The sequence below is a fragment of the Uloborus diversus genome, chromosome 6 (assembly GCF_026930045.1).
Source record: "Uloborus diversus isolate 005 chromosome 6, Udiv.v.3.1, whole genome shotgun sequence".
Taxonomy (NCBI): Eukaryota; Metazoa; Arthropoda; class Arachnida; order Araneae; family Uloboridae; genus Uloborus; species Uloborus diversus.
The window spans coordinates 11,528,876-11,551,115 of NC_072736.1; the positions used below are offsets into that span (position 1 = coordinate 11,528,876).

Sequence of the window (22,240 nt, forward strand, 5' to 3'; positions counted from 1 at the left end):
CCAAATCCGGCCCTGCCCTGAATCTTGAACCTTGTGGATTAATTTTGACACAGAAATTTTGGGGCCTATCACAAATAACTTTCAGGGGCCCCCCTCCATTTTGTTTTCCCCTATGTCCTTACATATATTTCACCCTGATTTTAAAAATCTTAGGCCGCCTTCAGGCTCTGGCCAACAGGTGTCCCTTCTCCCCCTGGGCACGCCCCTGGTTGCACTCTGCTGGCAAGATGACTTCTACCTTCTACATCAAAATAATCTGGCAGTACTGTACCACAGTTAATTGTATAAACCAACAATTCAGAAGCTGTTCTTGAATGTTGAATTGAAGTTGTCAAGTTATCTCGTCCTACTATGGAATATTCCATGCAATTAAAAAAATTATAGAAATTTTGTGATGTCATATGGGGATTTTATAATTTTTTTTAATGCAATTTTTACCTTATTGTATCAGTTTAAAATATGCCCCATTGTACCAGTCATTAAAAAGGCAATCATTTCCTGTCATGTATCAATGTTGAGGAAAAGTCCTAGCCATAGAAATTAAAAAATATTTACAAGTATGGGTGGAGAAAGACATTAGTTTTCTATATTATTCATATAAAGACATTTGGTGACTGGTAAGTTTTTTCTTTGACACCAAGTCAAAAAAATATTTTTTAAAAAGAATTTTTGATTAACTATCCTTATTATTAACAACCATTTGAGGGACTGGAATTTTCAAATACGGATTGATATAAATCAAGTGATGTTAGAGCAAACCAACTGGAGATGGCATTCTGAATGTCACCCAAATACCCAAGTTTGATATCACATAGAAAATTCTATAGGTTCCAATTCGCAACTCTAATAAACTATAGGGGATGCTGCAGCCACAGTGTAATGGCGGACGAAAAAGGTAAAATAAACAAATGCCGTAACTTATAACTTGCTTTGACGCTTTGTGAATGACAATAATTTTTCATCGTGTTTGTGGGAAGCTTTCTTTTCTATTCTTCTGAAATTACATTACATCACAAACTGTCTGAAGCCTGTAATTTACCCCAAAGAAAACACGTGGATGTTTTACCTTTTTCGGCAGTATTGTTAATCACCGCAAGGTAGTGTATTCGAGTCTGGAGCTGAGAATAGCACAAAAGCCTTAATATGTTATGCTGCACCAATCATATAGAAAGGATTGCAGCGATTGGAATAAATACTAATCAGATAATGCAATGTAAGTAAATAAGGTGGATGAGGCAAAACAATGCCACTCATTAACTTTTTCCAGGGTTCATCATTAGCAGTGTGGTTTTGCATAATCAATTTTCAAAACAAAAATTTTCAGTTGATAATTGCTGGAATAACCCCTTTAGACATTGCATCATTCAATTTCTTTATATTTTGAAATTCCGATCACCACAGCACTTTCTATATGACAAAAATTTTTAAAATTTGGCTGGCATCTAAAATGCTATATTTTGCTACTACACCGATTGATTTTCTATCAATCTGGGATCGAAAATGCGCATACTAGTTGGCAACAGGTAATTGGTAACATGGGTAGTTACATCACTGATCAAAAATGAAAAACTTGTTGAAAAAAAACTATGTTTGAACTTAATATAAAAAAAAACATTACTTTCCAGTCCCCCTAACATTTTGAGTGCAACTAAAATTTACTTTTGACCCAGCATAAAGACAGCTTTTGCACATCAACTAGCTTGTCCATACCAAGAAAAACGACTTTGAGATATTAGAAAACAAGTCTAAGAACCTCTAGTTCATATCTATAGAAAAAGTACAAATGCAAAACGTTTACTTTCTGGAAAAATTCACATAAAAGTTGTTTTGAAGGCAAAAGTAGTTGCAATGTCTGTACAGTATGAAACTCATTATGAAAGGCTAAGATGCAAACTCACAATGACTTTTTAACAATTCTTCATACAAAATCTCCATTTCCTGATCAAATAGTATTATCTTCGATTCAGTTCAATCCGCATGGCTGGAAAAAAAAGAAAATTTTTTTCATTAAAAAGAAGATTCTTAATATTAATGCAAGATATAAAATTTATGCAATACAAAGGGGAAAAAACAACAAAACAATGAAATTAAACTTCTTACAAATTTTAGTGTTAACATTGAAAATAATGTTCATTTCAGGGGGAGGGGGGGTCATGCCGACGAATGTAGGTTTTGGGTGAAAAAAAATAAGGAGACTGTTTTGGTGTCAATAAAAAGCACCAAATCTGCCAGGAATAAGACACTGAGCAGGGTATAAATGTTACTAATTAATTTTATAACCAATGAAAGGAAGTAATATTTCAAACATTGACTCCTAAAAATAATTAATGAATTGAAAAACTCGCTGCAATCATTTAAGTTCTTTACAAAGTACTTGAACACAATGTGTATGGACAATATTGTTGACAGTTAGGGGTAGTGGGGTCACGACCCTATGACCCTCCCCTTGCATCCGTACCTGATATTTTGATGGGTTCATAGTTGGTTACAAATGTGATGATAATTGGGTGAAACAAACTGTTGCCAAAAAATTAAAAGTCTTATGGTAAAGTTTCACACTTTATAGTGAAGTTCATCCCTTCATTTTCAGTGTTTGTGTAAAGAATTACCAACCTAAAAAATACGCTGCTTATGAGAGTTTGCTACATTGTTTGCTATTTATTGAGAAATTTGCAGCCTGGTGAGATACATATGGCAGTACAAATTGAATCTGCAGACAGGAGTAAATCTTGCAGGTTTTCAGATGGAACATTTCATTAGTATTCTTTACTGCTATCGAAAGGGGCTTTCATACCTAAACAGAATATATGAGGGCTATAGAAAATGTCTTTTTCAGCATGTATGATCAAGCAGTAAGTTACCACCCTTAAGCCAGGGATAATTTCATGTACATGATCAATTGAGATCAATCACAAAATAGATGTCATAGAATGGGGTCGTTTCCAAAATTTTAAAAGTACTTTTTTTGGAAAGAGCATGCTTAAAAACATAGAATCCAACCATTTTTTAAATAATTTCTTTAAGTTTAATATTTTAAAAAAATTACTTGAATCGGTGCTCTTTCATCGTTTAACGCTACTGCTAATGACATCACAAATGATGAAATGCCATTCAGTGTTGCCATTCACGATCGAAAATATTTAATTTGCACCTTTACTCATGTGTATTGGCAACAATATGGTTGGTAGCAAGCGTAGAGCGCAATTTTAATTCACTGCTTGATTATCATAACGTGGGAACGTAGTAGAAAGATGCGGCAAAGTGCATCATTTGTTACATCATAAAGACCATGCCTTGTTTGAAAAATAAGACATTTAAAAAAATTAATTAAAAAATAACTGTTGGGAAAATGAAAGTATTTTCTGGGTCCATGTTATTTTTTTTGCTCATTTAATACATTTCAATGACTAAAAGTAGCACTTTTAACTGAAGGAAACTACCCCATTGAGATACAGATACCAACTTTGACAGTTTACTTACTACTACAGAAGCTACGTAACAAGGAAAAAGATTAACAACTAGCAAAAAAAAATATAAAATAAAAATTCTGACATTGAAGATGGATTTGAAGCAAATGTATTGGCGTACTACATTTAAACAGTAAAAAATTATATTTTTTCCTGGTACTATCACAAAGCTGCTTCATAAAGTTTATGTGGAGCAGTTTTACTATACCAAAGTTCTTATGTGTCACAAAGTTAAGAGTATTTTTATTGCATTACAATATGCTACTTGATTTTCTATCTCTAAACAATCTCATAGAGTCATAAATACAGTGGACCATCAGACGTCGTTACCAAAGTTGACCATGTATACAAAGAAAAATTGCTTTTCTTTCTTTTACTGAACAGTGAAAAAAAGTGATACAACTTAAATTTCTTTAACAAAAACTCAGAAATAGAAAACTTACCATCAATAATATCTTGTTTTAATTTATTAATTTCCATCCTTATTTCAACCATAATTTCTTGTTTAAATCGATCCATATCATAGGCGTCTGCACCATTTTTTAAGTTATCCATGTCCCCAATTGATCCTATCCTCTGCCTGCAATAGTAAACAGAAAAATTGAAATGTACTTGAAAAAGGAATTCTGAATTGAAATAATGTTTATTATGCAATCAACTAAGATTAAAAATGAATAACATACAAGGGGAAAAAAAAGTCTTACATTATCATATAATTAAAAAGAATATTTGTGTTTGAATAATGAATTGCGCCAATATACAGCAAAAAGTCTCTCTTAAATAGATTAACCCTCATTCCAAGCTTAAAATAAATAAATAAATAAAAAGGAATTTTTCAGCCCTTGGACAGTTTTATGTGCACTTTTTTCAAAATCAATTTTGAAGGGAAATGCTATGATGGCCAAAAACCTAACGTATAAGGAGAGGTGGAAAATTGAGACATTGTTTGGGGATACAGAATGATAATAGCCAGATAATATAGATGCACACATGCATGCCATGTGCAGATACGTTTGTTGCAGATATGTGCATTGCCTGGTAATAGTGAATCAATATCAATATTAAACAACGAAAAGGTAGATCAATTAATAAAAAATGTTCACATTTTACTTTTATGGATACATAATTGAAAACAAAAGGCAAGATGCAAAAATCCAAGTGAATTCCGGGGACTGGATGTTGTGTGCTGGACACCGTTTTTTTTTTTGAAGAGGATTAAAAATAATCGAGGGGGTTGGGTATAAATAAAATTGATTCCGGGGGATGCCCCCACAAGTCCTCCTCCTGGAGGCCACCGCCCAGAAGGGGGACCTGCTCGTGAAAGTCTGTGTACCAGAGGAGTTTGCATTATAAGAAACCTCATATACAATCCAACCATAGATTGTATGGAATTGGCAAATGTTCAGTTAAGACAAGTCTATCAAAATGAGGGTGAAAAGTAAAAAAATGATGCGTATGTTCCGCTCATTTGAATGAGACTCTGCTTAATTTAGAGGCATTTCTGCAAAATCTGACATTCCTGTAAAGTAATAGATGCGTCCATTTCCACCTGTAAACAGAATGTTTTTTTCGCTACAATCTGTGATCAGACAGTATTCCAATTCACTGATCGAGTAATGCTCCTTACGTCACCAACAATGAAATTTGTGCCCTAGCATGATAATTTGATAATATTTTTTGGTAATGTTTGACATGCAGGGAGATACTTTATTTTGACAAGGCTGAACTGCATCCGGTATCTTAACTGTTGCAATGATAAGACTAATTTTAGGAGAATGAAGAAACGAAAAAGGGGTCAACAATGAATGCTATCTACTGGAGTTTAGGGTTAAAAATCCACTGGAGTTAGGGTTAAAATTTCAACTGTCAAAATATCACCAAACAGGCAACTGCTTTTTTCAAATGTAGAAGCAATTTTCACTCGTCAAACCTTGACGAGCGGTTTTCCAGTCTATATATATAAATGGCTGCTTCTGTGTGTATGTTGGGGGTAATCTTCTAAACTATTGGACCGATTTTAACTATTTTCTCACCATAGATAGCTACATTCTCAGGAAGAAACCTAGGCTATAATTTATTTCTAAAAAATTTAGTTTTAAAAAGTTATTATGGAAAACAGTCAATTTCATGCAATGAGTTAGGGTTAACATTTGAACTATCAAAATATCACCAAACAGGCAATTGCTTCACTCAAATGTAGAAGCAATTTTCACCCATCATACCTTGACGTCATTTTCTGATATTAAAATGTAATCAAAAGAACATCAACTAAGGTCAAGTGAAAACAATAAGCAATCATGATTGCTCAGTAAAAAAAAAAAAAGTAATAAATACAGTAAAATCCCGATTATCTGCGGAATAGGGTGGCATGGTAACCGCGGATAAGCGAAAACCACTAATAATCCGAATAATAGCTAAAAAAGACACTTAGTGTGCACAATAGCTAAAAAATATTAAAAATACCGACATACATTTAAATTACAGCTAAAAACATTTCTACATTGCATCTACTAACATTGAATATAAAAATGCATGCAAAATCTAACAGCGAACAGTAACACAATAATAAGTTTTTAAAAAAATGAGGAAAGACCCGCGGATGAACCGAACCGCGGATAACCCGATCGCCGATGATCGAAAGTTTACTGTACATAAGCAAATTTGTTTCTCATCACTTACCGTCTACTGCTTTTTGGGGATTCTAAACCAGGAGTAGCACAGCTACCATTGGATGTATTCTTATCCCACTTTTTATCATTTTCTGAATCCTACAAACATGAAACAAATATTATTTGTCCATTTTTCTTCTCTTTTTACTGACAGAAAGAAATAAACTCTTATAAAATACTGAAGTACATAAACTTACCATACTATTTTGGCTACTTTCAGCTTGAGCTCTCCTGTAAAAGAAAAGATTTGTTTGCTTTAAAGTCAAAAAGCATGGAATTAAGAAATTTATACCAAAGAGATTATTTACATGCAACTGTATCGAATTAAGCCAGTCAGAGTGGCAAACCAGAATTTATATTCCTTATTTATTCCCAAAAGATTAGAAACAATATTGTTACAAATCCTGTAAATAGTAATTATTGTAGTAACGTAACCTGTAAATAGTTTCCCGTAATGAATATACAACCCCTTTTTCATATGGCTAAAATATACGACCCCTATTCCCTTTTTGTTCATTGATAAAATTTGATAACGGTCAACGCATTTCGAGAAGCGTGTGGAATATTTGAGAAAATTCTTTTCGGTGTATTTAAGCCGTTAGCGATGGATAAACAGTGGAGTTTCGATTCAGATTTTGAACGGAGAGCATTTTGCTCTGTTTATAGCGAGGCATTTCACTGTGTTGTTTTCGTATTTGGAAGTAAATACGTGTGTAAACGTTGAGTTTACGGTGTTGTGTGATAATTGCTTAATTGCTGATGAATAATTTAGCAGTTGTTGAAGATCTTTCCTGTACATAGTGTAAATAAATTTCCTGTGTTTTTATCAAGAACTGTGTCTTCATTTCAAGAAAGTGGAAGTCGCACCGAATCCGTTACAATTTGGCGCCCAACGTGGGGCTACTTCAGGACTTTCTTACAGTAAGTGTGACTTTGGACATTTTTTCATAAAAACTTTTTGAATTTGGACTTTAATTTTATGGTGATTACTCGCGCAATGGATGAACAATTAAAACAACTGCTTGATGCAATCAATTCTGTTAAAAATGAATTGGCGGCTAATGAAGACCAATTAAAAAGTGATCTGACTGCAAGTATGTTGGCAAATCAAGACCAGTTAAAAAGCGATTTAACGGTGCTGAAAAAGGACTTAACGTCTAACCAAGAAGAAATTAAAAACGACCTTATTTCGGTAAAGACTGTGATGGAAAATAAATTTAATGACATAGAGCATCGAGTTGATGCTATTGAAGAAAAATTTAATACCGTTGAAAGCCGATTCAGTGCTGTAGAAAATAAATTTGAAGATGAAGATAGAAGATTTCATCTATTTAAAGAAGAGATCTTTAAGGACGTAGAAAGGAGATTGGCGACCGCGGAAAGCAGCTCTGTACAGTTTGGCGCTCCCACATCGGTTGCTCGACCGTCCATTAAACTTGCCACATTTGATGGGAAAACTTCGTGGCAGGTTTACAAAACTCAATTCATGATAGTGGCGGAAGCGAACGGATGGGACTCTGCTACCAAGGCCTATCATCTTGTAGCATCCCTGAGAGGTGACGCAGCGGACATTCTCCAGACCCTTCCGGACAGCCAGCGCCTGGATTTCGCCGCCCTCACAGCTGCGTTGGAGCTTCGCTTCGGTGGGAAGTGCCAGAAAGATTTCAGCCGACTCCAGTTGAAGACCCGTTTCCAGAAAACTGGGGAAACCCTGCAAGAGCTTGCGGCGGACATCGAGAGACTGTCTCATCTTGCTTTTTACGACTGCCCTGCGGATGTTCGAGACAACCTGGCACTCAACTACTACATCGACGGGGTTCGAGATCCGGAAATCCAGAAAGCTCTACGGATGGCGGATGTCAAAGACCTGAATTCTGCCGTTGTGTATGCGATGAGATACGAGGCCGCCCAAGAAGCAACCCGTGTGGATCGCCATCTAATCCGGACTCAGGAAGCTGATGAGTCTGATTCCAGGACGTCCCACCTCGCTGAACTTGAGAGACAACTCGGTGACTTGACAAGACATCTGAGCAGCATAACAGCCCAAAAGAAACAAGAGCAGAAGTGCTGGAAATGCGGTAGTGAAGGACACCTGCGAAGGAGTTGTCCGGCTCGCCAAGATACGCGAGGGAAGGAAATCACCACCACTAGAGCTCTGCAGATTTCCTCTTCTAGTAGTGGCAGTGATGGACTTTTCATTTACGCACATGTAAATGGGAACCCCTGCAGACTGATTGTTGACACTGGAGCCAATGTGACAATCATTAGGACAGATGTGGCTCGTGAATTTGGATTGAAACTGCTGTGGACATCGCCACGCGTAAGTCTCCAGACTGTGACAGGTGACAAGATCGAGATTGACGGTAAAGTGGACTTGGAAATAGTGTTTGGGAATGCCACCTACCATCATACGGCATTCGTCGCTAACATCACGGACCCCTTCATTCTCGGATTGGACTTTTTGAAGAAATATGACTTCACTCTCGACTTCAGGACTAATGAGCTGCACTCGATGAGAGAAGACATAGCCGTTTTCCCTGCAGAAAGTGATGTAAAATCCGCTCATCAAATAATAGCCCAAACAGATATATCGATTCCCTCAAGGTCAGAATCATTAATACCTGGCTCCCTTGCAGAAAGCAATAGCTTTTGATTTGGAATCATTGAATACCCTAACCTAAGCAATTACCTAAAAGGAGTGCTGGTAGCATCTACGCTTGTGGACCTTTCTAAGGATGTAATTCCTGTGAGAGTCGCCAACGTGAGTGAAAGGCCAAGGAATATCCGAAAAGGTGAAGTGTTGGCAACTTGTACTCCAGTAAACTGCATCATTAGAAGAATCAATTCCCCTGAGACTGTGTCTTCTGAGTCCTTGACATCGAAGTTAATTGGGAGTGCACCCTTATCGAAGGATCAAAGAACTGCTGCGGAACAATTGGTGGACGACTTCAAGCATCTGTTTTCATCTACATCGGAGGATGTTGGCCGTACGAATTTAACGCAGCATAGGATTTACACTGGAGAACACCTCCCTATTAAACAGCATCCAAGACGACTACCGTTCGCTAAGAAGGAAGAGGTTGAAACCCTTCTGAAAGAGATGAAGGAGAATGATGTCATCGAACCTTCATCCAGTCCCTGGGCTTCTCCCATCGTCTTAGTCCGAAAGAAAGATGGCTCCACCAGATTTTGTGTCGATTACCGACGGCTGAATGAAATCACCAAGAAAGACAGTTACCCTCTTCCACGGATAGACGACACCTTGGACACACTTTCCGGACATAAGTGGTTTTCGACCCTGGACTTGAAGAGCGGCTACTGGCAGGTTGAGATACACCCTGATGACCGAGAGAAGACAGCATTTACAACTGGACAAGGCTTATGGCAGTTTAAAGTGATGCCCTTCGGCCTCTGCAATGCACCAGCTACGTTCGAGCGTCTTATGGAGACAGTGTTAAGAGGACTTTCCTACGAATCCTGTCTGGTCTATTTAGACGATATCATCATCGTGGGACGCAGTTTCGAAGAACATCTGGCAAATCTTAGGAAGGTGCTGCAAAAGCTTAAGGAAGCCAATCTGAAGTTAAGCCCATCCAAATGTAATTTGTTCCGCCGGGAAGTGAACTACCTTGGTCACATCATCTCTTCTGAGGGTGTACAAACCGATCCGGAAAAGGTATCCGCGGTCAAGAGTTGGAGTCGTCCCGAAAACATCCATCAGCTGCGAAGTTTCCTGGGGCTCTGCACGTACTACAGGAAGTTTGTAAAGGGTTTTTCCAACATTGCACGACCTTTGCATAAACTGACGGAGAGCAAGCAAAAGTTTGAATGGTCCAAAGAATGCGAAGATGCATTTCTACGACTGAAGGAGGCTTTAACATCAACGCCTATCCTCGCCTATCCTCAGCCTGAAAAATCCTTCATCCTGGACACTGATGCGAGCAACGAGGGCATCGGAGCTGTTTTATCCCAAGAAATTGACGGAAATGAACATGTCATCGCTTACTGGAGCAAATGCTTATCCAAGTCGGAGCGAAATTACTGCGTCACCAGAAAGGAGTTACTGGCCATAGTGAAAGCTGTAGAACACTTCCATCATTACCTCTACGGCCGAAAATTTCTGCTTCGGACAGATCATGCCTCATTAACTTGGCTTTTGAACTTCAAGAATCCAGAAGGTCAGATAGCCAGATGGATACAGCGGCTCCAGGAATATGACATGGAGATCAAGCATCGAAAAGGGTTATCTCACGGTAATGCTGACGCTTTATCAAGGAGACCCTGTCCTGAGAACTGCCACTATTGTTCCCGAATCGAGAAACAGTATGGAATGACTAGCCCTACCGCCTATCAGGTGACAGTGACTCCAACATCATCAGAACCTGATCCATGGAGTGATGACCAAGTTCGAAAAGATCAACTTGAAGACCCCGACATAAAACCAATTTTAGAGTTCATGGAAAGTGACAGTCGACGCCCTAGCTGGCAGGACGTTTCCATCTTCAGTCCTGCAACAAAAAGATACTGGGCTTTATGGAACTCACTCCATTTACGGAACGGCGTGCTACACCGGAAATGGGAATCTGACGACGGCAAGACATCTAGGTGGCAGTTACTACTTCCTCGATCCAGGATTTCAGATGTTCTGAAAGAAATACATAGTAGTGCGACTGGAGGACATTTTGGTGTCTTGAAAACTCTCAATAAAGTTCGGGAGCGCTTCTTCTGGAGCAAGGCGAAGGATGACGTGGAGAAGTGGTGCCATTCTTGTGACGCCTGTGCTGCTCGTAAAGGACCGAAGAAGAGAAGCAGAGGGAAGCTACATCTGTACAACGTTGGAGCTCCTTTCGAACGAATTGGGATCGACATCCTGGGTCCTCTACCAAGAACTGCTGATGGGAACAAATACATTCTTGTTTCCATCGACTACTTCACCAAATGGCCGGAAGCATATCCCATTCCAGATCAAGAGGCTACCACCGTAGCAGAGACTCTAGTTCAACATTGGATCTCGAGATATGGAACACCTTTGCAGATTCATTCCGATCAAGGGAGGAATTTCATCTCTGCTGTGTTTAAGGGCCTATGTCGAATTCTCGGAATTGAGAAAACTAGGACAACACCACTACACCCACAATCGGACGGCATGGTGGAGAGATTTAACCGCACAATCCTGAACAATCTCTCACTTATGGTCTCCAGAAATCAACAGGATTGGGACAAGAAGCTGCCTTTGTTCCTGCTGGCCTACCGCAGTGCTGTCCACGAGACTACCGGATATGCCCCATCTCAGATGCTCTTTGGACGAGAGCTTCGGCTACCTTGTGATCTCGTCTTCGGTCGTCCTCCGGATGCGCCTTCATCGCCTGAGGAGTACATCCAGGATCTCCAGGCCCGGTTGGAAGACGTTCATAACTTCGCACGAGAGCGAATCAACATCGCGGCGGAGAAGATGAAGACCCGATACGATACAAGGTCTACTGGACATGAATTCAACGAAGGCGACAAGGTTTGGTTATGGAATCCCATCCGACGGAAAGGTCTGTCACCCAAATTGCAGTCGCATTGGGATGGACCCTACAAAGTCCTTAACCGACTAAATGACGTCGTAGTGAGGATCCAGAAATCACCTAATGCAAAACCTAGGGTTGTACATTATGATCGGTTAGCCCCATACTATGGCCATAGTTCATGAGTATTACGTAAACAACCATGGTTGATAACATAAAAGTTGTAGATAATTTTTGCTTTTAATGTTTAGTAATATTTCTTGTTATTATTGTATTTTCTGTATCTGTTAGTTATTAATTAATGTGTATATTTGTGAACATGTGATAGAAGTTTGGCACCCTTTCTGGGGATTGTACTGCCCGGGACGTGCAGTCCTTAGGAAGGGGGCAATGTTACAAATCCTGTAAATAGTAATTATTATAGTAACGTAACCTGTAAATAGTTTCCCGTAATGAATATACAACCCCTTTTTCATATGGCTAAAATATACGACCCCTATTCCCTTTTTGTTCATTGATAAAATTTGATAACGGTCAACGCATTTCGAGAAGCGTGTGGAATATTTGAGAAAATTCTTTTCGGTGTATTTAAGCCGTTAGCGATGGATAAACAGTGGAGTTTCGATTCAGATTTCGAACGGAGAGCATTTTGCTCTGTTTATAGCGAGGCATTTCGCTGTGTTGTTTTCGCATTTGGAAGTAAATACGTGTGTAAACGTTGAGTTTACGGTGTTGTGTGATAATTGCTTAATTGCTGATGAATAATTTAGCAGTTGTTGAAGATCTTTCCTGTACATAGTGTAAATAAATTTCCTGTGTTTTTATCAAGAACTGTGTCTTCATTTCAAGAAAGTGGAAGTCGCACCGAATCCGTTACAATATGTTACAGTAATTAATATAAGGTTCATTCAAATGAAACCAGGTCAGTGCATCTACCTTCACATTAGACGTTAGACGATGCCACGTAATTGCATGTATGGAGACACCATCTATTGGTAGAGACTGACCCATGCACAACGTTTCATGTTGCACAGTGACACAGTGGTTTAACACAGAAGATACTTTTTTTTTTTTAAATAAATTCTACTGCAAAGCACCCTGAAATATTCATACCAAGATTTTGAGGTGTTTTGAAACGTTATTCTTTTATTCTGTCATCATTAAAAATACATGCAATAAAACTTGTTTGATGTGATAGATACAGCAAGAATTTTTCCACTTCAAAGAAAGTTAATAATATTCATCATGTAATACAGAATTCTGCCAATATGTAAATGGAAAACAATATTTTTAAGATTTTAAAAGTTAATATACCATATCTTTGAAACGTATGAGATGGTTTTAATAAAAATGTGCACTACATAATAGTAGAAATGTACAGGGCCGGATTTAGCAGTGTGGAGGCCCTGGAGCAACGAAACAGTGGAGGCCCTTAATGGGGGTTCGAAAAGATCATCATATTTACAAAAATATCCGATACTTTGATATATATAAGAATATTTTGATATATATGTATGTATCCGATATTTTCGACCCATGAAAGTTAGGATATTTTGTAAAAATTTTGTTGTGGGGGCCCCTTTGTTGTGGAGGCCCCGGGGCAGTAGCCCCATCTGCCCTCCCCTAAATCCAGCCCTGGAAATGTAGGTGCCCCAACAGAACAACAGGAATGACCCTATGTGACCATAAGCTGACTGACTCCCTAGGTCTGAAAACCCAGAAGTGTACTAGATGCGCACAAAATTATTAAAGAACAGATGCATCGTTGAAAAGAGTCTTAAAAACTGTTACTCCCTTCATCTTTTCAAAACTGTGTTCTTTGTCATTGTTTATGTTCTGTAAATTAAAGAGGTAAAATCTCACTTAGCACATTTCCTATAGAAAAAGAACTATTGATAATGCATCCACATAGAGTTAAAATACCTGGATATTTTAAATTTTGTATAAATATTGCGATGTTGAATAACCTCTCGCTGTTTTTTTTTTTTTTTTTTGTGAAAATTTATGCTTTATTTTAAAGAACTATTAAAAAGCATGTTACTGAAAGTATTGTTCATTGCTAGCCACTACTTTTCCTCATCTTTCAGGCAGCATTTGAATCCCGTGTCGGAAAAATGACACACCTTTTGAGGCTATCCTAGAGTCAAACCAATTTTTGGCATCTCCATAAGAATGAAGGTGTTGTACAGCCAGTCCATGTGTTATCGGCTGGAACAAGGGGTAGTTGGAAGGGGCAGTGTCAGGTGAATATGGCGGGTGAGGAAGAACTTTCTAGTTAAGTGTTTCCAAGTAGGTTTCTACCAGCATTGCAAAACGCGGCTGAGCGTTGTCATGCTGCAAAATAAACTTGTCATGTCTTGGCTCATAAGAGGTCGTTTTTTCATCAATATTCATTGTCGGCTTAGTCGCTCCAATTGTGGTCTGTAGCCACCTTCCTTGATGGTTTCAGTTGGTTTGAGCAACTCAAACTTTTCCAGCTTAACTTTTTTGGCCCAAAATTTAACACATTTAAGCTATGAAAAATAAAGTTGTTTGCACTTCCCTGAAATGACATAGACTGAATTTCAAGCTTACTTACAGTGCTTGTATATAGATGAGTCACTATCATAAACTAGTAGGATAAGTTCCTGTAATGCTTAAGAAACAGCTATAACTTATTCCATACCAAATACCCAGGGTATTTACTCCAACCAATACCCAAAATTTATAAATACCTAACATATTTATGAATTTAATTAAAAATTACTTTCTATTTATCTTTTTATTATTTATACAGTAGAAGACCATTATAACGCACACCTTGGGACCTGAGATTTTGTGTTAGACAGGTTTTTGCAATATATAGATCATTTTCCAAATTTTAAAACTGATATTCAGAATATGTCTTTATATTTGCTTTTCAGAATAAGTTCTAACTGCAATGAGTACTAAAGCACTAATTACATATTATAAAATTAGGTTTCACAATCAAAAGTAAGTGAAGTAACCTTGTACTTCTGCTAGCTTCATGGTTTGCATAACAGCTGCATTTTCTAGAGCAATCTGGCACCCCCCCCCCCCTATAAACACTAGTTTTCATTTAAAAGCTTTGAATCAAGATGGAAAGATGGAAAATTATTTCAAACTTTAATTTGCCTTGAAATTTTTATGTTTGCAAGTTAATAAGTTTGCATTGAATAAAGTTTTTTTTTTAACTGCAAAACTTATTGTTTATATCTGAAAAGTTGTGCGGTTTATAGAAAATTGCGTTACATAGGTTGTCGTTATAAAGGTATTCTATTGTGGTTTTACACATTGGCTTGGGCAATGCTTAAGAGGTGCCTGTTTAAAATATTTGAAAAACTTGTTGAGCCTTTTATAAATATCTCTTTCTGAATAACAATAAAGGCTTCATACCTTCTGGCAAGAGTTCTGGCCATTTCATCCATCATACTTGCCATGTTTCCGCTAGGAGGACCAGCACTTTTATTTGCTTCAAGATTTACTTCTGTCTGAAATGTTAAATGTTATTTATTAAAATCTGATTTAAGAAACATACAAGGTATTAACTACAAATATATGTATTTGTTACAATCAGCTGCTTCAGAATTTAAAAGACTTCTGGGGAGGATGGGGAGATGAATTGTGTTTCAGTTCATGATGAACATGTAAAATATAACAGTAAGAACAAGGATCATGCAAGGGAGGGGCGATGGGAGAAATTGCCCCTCCCTTAAGAGACCCTGCAGTAGCAATTTTTCCGAATTGAAGTTCTAAAATGCAAGTGCAGGCCTGTTTACATGATGTTAAGAAAAGGAATAGGATTTAAATTCCTTGACCAGAAACTTTTTGGAATTGAAGTTTCAAAAAGGAAATTTTAGACGATTTTTAGTGGTGTTAAAAGAAGTTTAGAAATCCTCTCCCGGTCAGTTTGCAAGGTTTAAGTCTTAAAGATGTGATTGTCGACATCTTGAGTAGTGTTAGAAGAAATAATGAGTTTAGTGACTATCCTCTGTTTTTTTTTTTTTTTTTTTTTCAAACTTGAAGTTTCAAAAAGCAGTTTCAGACTACCTTCCATAATGTTAGGGGGCGAGCGTTATGAAACATTTCCCCAGAATTATTACAAAACTGAAGTTCTAAAACGTAATTATAGAGTATCTCTTTTAATGGAAAAGGAAAGAAATAACTTTGGGAACTTCCTTGGCTAAATCCCTTTACTTTAGTTGTTTCAGATAAAAATGTTGTGATCCCCCCCCCCCCCCAGCATGTATAAATAAGATATGTAGTAAAAGGTCCATTGAAAAATCAACCATCCCGTCTTTAAAAACTTTCTGGATTGTATTTGAGTAAAAAAAAAATCAAGTTATTAACACACAAATTAGCAGTAAACTGCAGTCCTGTTTCAGAGATTCAAGGAACCCTTTTTTCAATGCAAACTTTTGGATGCTATCCCCAAAACATAATTCATTGCTAATTTATGCTGCAATTTGTTGCACATTTGTGCATCAATAATGTTTTTCACCTACGGGTACTTTGTTGAACAAAGGTATTTATTTATTTATTATTTCAACTTTTTTATATATAAAAATTTTTTTTAGAAGTGGTGTTATTTTTTTAACAATTTTAATCTTATTTTCATTAATCTCTAAAAGACAAAATTGTTCACAATCACAAAACTTTAACTTCACATAGGGGGAAAAAAACAATTATTTGGATCCCTAATGAGCCACAATTCCTCTTTTATACTGTCTCACTCATATTCCATTAATTTTATTAAATTTGTTTGCATTAAATTAACGAAACATTTCTAAACTACGGCATAGTTATCCAAAATTAGGAAACAAGAATTATTTAACACATTTAAAATGAATTTATTAGCCTGATTCAAAGCAATATTTTGCCATTTTGGGTAGCCTTTTATGGAACATATGCGGCAGTGAGAAGCAAAGGGACGTAAGTGTTAAAATTATAATTATGGAGATAATCAGAACAAATAATTGGAGCAAGAGAAGGTACTAATAGCTCTGGTAAGTGCTGCTAAACAGCATGATTTAGATGAAAAAAAATCAATGAAAGGAAACCTAGGATCTGAACCTTAAGCATGTTTTATAAGAAACTTTAAAAAGTTCACGTACGTCCCTTTGCTTCTCACTGCCTCATATAGTGAATCTATGAATCTATACTTTCAAACTAAAATTTTATGAAAATACTAAGAAATTTATTTATTTCATAACACAACTTTAAAGACACTTGAAAGGAGAAACCTGATTATTTGCAGGGTGCAAAAACAGTGTTATATTGAAACCAACGTATGCATTCTTTCCCTTCCACATGCAAAAATTAGCTTGTGTTATTTTACAGAATTTATGAAATTGAGAAGCTATTTTTAAACATCTGCTATTGGTTTTATACATTACTCATTATTTCCTTGACAGAAGATAATACAAAGCATTCTGAGAAAAAATACGAAGTTATTTTTACACAAAGGAGTGTTTTTTGTTACATTACTGTATCTTTCTTTTTAACTTAAAAAACAAAACAAAACAAAACAAAAAAACATAAGAGTGGAATTCCACAAATCTGTGAACACTAAAACTTGCAAAATTTCACCAACTAGTGAAAAATCGTACGTATAGGGGGTGATTAAAACGGAAAACTTACGTTGGAATTTTTTGAAGGGACTATTTCATCAACAAAATACAGTTGGCTCTCTATTTAACGACTTTCAAGGGAAGACAAAAAATCGTCCTTAAGGATAATGTGTTCTTAAATAGAATGCTAAAACTACAGTGGAGCATTCGGGACAGTGAAAAGTCATCTTTAAATAGAGAAAGTCGTTAAATGGAGCGCCGTTAAACAGAGAGTCAACTGTACTCTCTTTACATCAGTGCTGCAGGGGGTGGGGTATGATTCATGGGATGAATACGACAAGTGGTTAACTACAATTCAGGTTTTTTCATACTGTTTCCAGGAAAACTCAATCAGTTGATGTCTTTTCATGATTTTGGGGAATCTGAAGACGATTTAAATGTTGTGAAACCAACCTTCTCTAAATTTTACGTAACTAAAAGTATTTATGCCTGCTTTCAAAAAAAAAAAAAATCAACAAAAGCGATTTTCTTTCTCTCCAATTACGTACCGTATTTTCCTGCGTATAATCCGCGGATTATCTGCTAAAAAAGGCAAAGTTTATGAGGTGCCGATTATACGCAGCGGCAGATTATCTGTGATTTTTTCCCCCCTTAACACCGACGCATTGAACCTCAATATTTTTACAGTAGGATTCACCGATCGAGACCGTACGCCGACTGAATGTTGTTTATTTTACGAAGCATGCTTGTTCTTCCTCGCTGCCTGCCTGTATGTTGCTTATTTTATGTTGCTTGAATGTTCCTCTTGGCGATTATGGTCATGTAAAATAAGCAAGATTACAGTGACATAAGTCGCCATTTGCACAAGATTAGACCGTTTGCTCTTTTGTCTTGACTCTTTGATTTTCAAGTAATTAGCGTACTATAATCAAGATTTCGAGAAGAAATCATTATATTTTAGATTATATTTCAGATTAATTTTGATTATGCCTTCAAAGTAATTACTTTTTCACGTTTTTAGTTTAGTTGCTCAAATGGTATGTTAAATTCAAACTTAATTTTTTTACATTGTATCATCCGCGAATTATACGCTGCCACGAATTATACGAAGCTTTTTTTTCTTCACGCCGATTTTAGGACCTGCGGATTATAGGCCGCCCGCGGATAATACGCAGGAAAATATGGTAGTTACGAAGTTGTAGTACTCAGCCAATGAGACATGAAGAAATATGGGATACAAACTCACTTTTTGTGTCTTTTTTAGCTTCGCGTTGGCCAGCGCAGAAGCCAGAGACATGTTTGCCGGATTGGTTCCCTGTAGCGATGACCCAGGCAGAGGCGGCGGACAGGGTGGGCTCGAAAATCCCCCAGACATGGGGGGTGCAGGAGGAGGTGGAGGACCAGAATTCATTGGCATACTTGGAGGACATGGAGGCAGGCCTGCCACAGGTGGTGGTGGAGGTGGAGGCGGTGGGGGAGGAGCGGCATTGGGTTGAGCGGGAGGCGCAGGTGGTTGTGGTGGCGCAGGGGGAGCACAGTTGGGGGCTGCGGTACGATGAAGGGTGTTACTTGGTGATCCAGAGTTCATTTGTGTTCCGTTGACTAAAAGAAACAAAGGAGTCATTTAAATAATTTAAAAATGGCATATCTAACACATTATGAAAAAATAATAACTTCATCAGAAGCAGGGGCGGCATTTCAGCATTTCATTTGAGGGGTCGAGTTTCCGTAATATGTATTATCACAGTGCCGTGCCAAATACACATTAGCTAACAGAAAGAGGTCATAAAATTGGTTTAATATGAATAAAAAATAGTGTTTAGAAACAATTAAAATTTTGATTCATTTTCTAATCAGTATCGAGATGTTTTGTATGATAACTTAAGTTTTTATACCTTTTGGAAAAGTTGTAATTCATGATTTTTGGAATTCGGAAGAGCAGGGAATCGTGTTACTAATCTATCAGTGCCCAGTGTCGTGCTGTTTTGCCAGTACAGCTAAATAGAAAAAGATGGTGAAAATGCTCATACCCTTTAGCATGAATGACTTCGTTTGAATTTTTTGCCCATTATGCTTCAAAAAAAAATTCTCTAACATCCTGAGACGTAAAAAAAGCTTTCTCTACTAGCTGAGCTGACTGGAATAGTTAAAAAATAATTGAAGTAACAAAGTTATGTATGAAAACACTTTTTATATCTAGCTCTTCAAAATCACCCAGGCAACTTCAAAAATTGTGAGGTGCTTAATTTTTTCATCATTGAATAATCTAGTCTCATCGGCGCTCTCAGCTTCAATGGGATGCCTCCTGCTCTGCTATCCACTCTTCCAGACTGATGTGTCCATAACAAAGACGAAACTGCAGTCTCTGGGTGTGAGAACCGGTCTTGTCGGTATATTGCTTGTAATTTTTCTTGCCTCATGTTAAAAGTTTTACTCATAACTGAAACATTTTATTTTTCGTTTTCAAAATCCAATCGCAATAATATAGAGCCAACCATACAGAAAAATAATTATCATCAAATCTTGTGTAAATTTCATTCGCAACTGAATCCATTGTTTCATACAAAATATTAAAAACCAATGTTTGACTTCACATCATCATCAAGCGAAGTCATACATGCTAAAGGGCATGAGCTTTTTCACCACAGAAAGAATCGTTTTACAATACTTCTTCCAGTCGTCAAATCACTGCTTTGAAGTTATCGAGAAATGTTTTTTATAGTTTTAACACTTGAAGACCATCTTGTGTCACTCCCGAGATTGCATTATTATAGAGCCCTAAAAGAAGTATTTGTTGATATGTTTTTTTTTAATTCAATAATCACATGCATTTTTAAGAAGCTTCTATGAAAGCATATAATGCATTGAGCAGCTGAAACATGTTTCTAGCAGAAGAAAGCGATGAACACTCATTAAAGAAATATACACTTTAAAAAAGAGTGCAAAAGTGAATGTAAAATATCAAGGAATTTTCTTGTGAAAACCTTGCAGCCACACCACTTTAAACGAGGCTCTCATATTAGACATACCATCGTTACACTGGGCACACAAGTATGAAATATTTAGCCTATACGAGGAAATGTCTTTTTTAGTCAAAATTAACCATGGTTCTCTATCAGTTTTCTATGTTCTGAAAAGGCCGGAAAATACTTCATGAATTTCTAAGTCATCATCCAAATAACGAAAAACACTTTTTCTAGTCTGGAAATGTGTCGAGTTTCATCAAATAGCTACTGAGAACCAGCGAGATTTTTTTTAAATGAACATTGATTTTTCGACTTACATAAATTGAATTCACCTATTTTCTATCATTCTATTCAAAAAAATTTCGGGGTGCGACTGCCCCCTCTTGACCCCCCTATTTGCTGCCCCTGATCAGAAGGAAAGTTATTCGATTATTATTATTAAACACTAACTGGCAACTATAAATTAATGAATTAATAATTATGTAACTTCATTTATAATGGCAACTGCTAAAACTATAATCGAAATTACAACTCTGCAGAGTTATGTCTAAAATTTTTTGTTGAAGCACTGCAAAAAAAAAAAAAAAAAAAGAAAGAAAAAAAGGCCAAATACTTTAAATAAACTATTTACTGTCCAAGTAGTATTAAAATTCAAGTACTGTTTAAGTTTTGGAGACAATGCCAGATATATACAATATACAATCACTTTGTGTAGAAAATGAAAAGTTTTCAAAGTTGAACTACTAATTTTGCACGCAGAAATATATCACTAACACAAAATACCTTTTATTTTTAATTCAAAATTTGAAGAAATTGAGTTCCTAATGTGTAATATGCACAATATGTAAATAAAATTTTGCTAACAAGATTTTCTTAATATTTTTTAATTTGAAAGTTCCAGTTGAGTGACTTCTTTTCTTCCATCATTATAACCATTTAATACATAAAAATTACACAACATACATTTCTACTTTTCTTCGAAACCATTTTAGGTAAAGGACTGGAGGTTTCACCTCTTCAGCCCTTTACAAGTTGTGGACATGTATTAAAAATATAATGTAAAGCAATGAAGTTTTACATACTATTACTACTTGCATACTGTATTTGATGAGATATTTTACCAGCATCGTTGTCAGACCTAGACATTAAAAATAATAATAATAATAATAATTAACACAGAAAAATATACACAACTTTTATAAAAGCATTCACCAATATAAGTCTTTCCAAAATGAAAATACTCAACAGTAAAAAATATATGCATAAATAAAAAGTGACATACAGTAGGTGGCGCTTAATGTGATCACTTTGGGACAAATATAATTTGATAACAATAACCGAGAAGAATCCAGGAGACACAAAATAATGATTTTTTTCCAATTAAGGTGCCTTTATTTTGGTAACCTCAAATTAAAATCACAATGACTCAACTAAATGCAGTTTTGAATTATAGATTAAATTAACAGAATGGAAATATCTGAATTATAAAAAGTTAAAGCTAAATTATGCAATATTTAATCACATAGTAATAGGTGAAGTAAAATATGACTGTTTTGCTTGTTGTTTAAATTTCAATCTAACTTTGCTTAGTTTCCAATCTCAACACAATTCTTTAACAAAGTAATGGCAACAATGGAGGTCCTACATCAATGCCTGCAACATGTCCAGCGACTGAATTTTTTTAGGTGCAAAAGAAAGTTTTTTTAGGGGGAGTTTGTGGTCACTGGGGGCGAACTTTCTGTAGCTTCATTCCTAGAAAAATTTTGAACTGCTATTGAAAACCACAAAATGCTACACAGAAAGTTAGTCAGGGTTTGCCTATGTATTTCTGTTAATTGAGGAACAAAAACTGGGGAAAAATTGAAAGTTTATGAAAAAGTGATAACAATAAACGAAGACGCTGATTACAATATCCGACTTTTTTAACGTGTGTTAACATGCAAGTGTGTCGGGACTTCGTTATTCTGATAACATTAAGCGAATGATAACATTAACCGTGATCACATTAAGCGGTGCCTACTGTATTTATTAAAAAAATCATTTTTCTACCTAAAGAAA

General features: G+C 36.4%; 1 protein-coding gene across 1 annotated transcript in view; it reads right to left on the reverse strand.

Annotated features, from left to right (window-relative positions):
- Positions 1-1,831: 1,831 nt before the first annotated feature.
- The window catches only part of LOC129224211 (protein enabled homolog), a 32,350-nt gene continuing 11,941 nt past the window's right edge, over positions 1,832-22,240 (reverse strand). The window contains exons 6-12 of the mRNA XM_054858632.1: positions 21,265-21,320; positions 18,463-18,818; positions 15,043-15,137; positions 6,334-6,367; positions 6,147-6,235; positions 3,911-4,047; positions 1,832-1,981 (exon numbers count right to left, since the gene is read on the reverse strand). Of these exons, the coding sequence (XP_054714607.1) occupies positions 1,953-1,981; positions 3,911-4,047; positions 6,147-6,235; positions 6,334-6,367; positions 15,043-15,137; positions 18,463-18,818; positions 21,265-21,320 (796 nt within the window). The 3' untranslated portion in view covers positions 1,832-1,952. The remainder of the gene's footprint in view (positions 1,982-3,910; positions 4,048-6,146; positions 6,236-6,333; positions 6,368-15,042; positions 15,138-18,462; positions 18,819-21,264; positions 21,321-22,240) is intronic.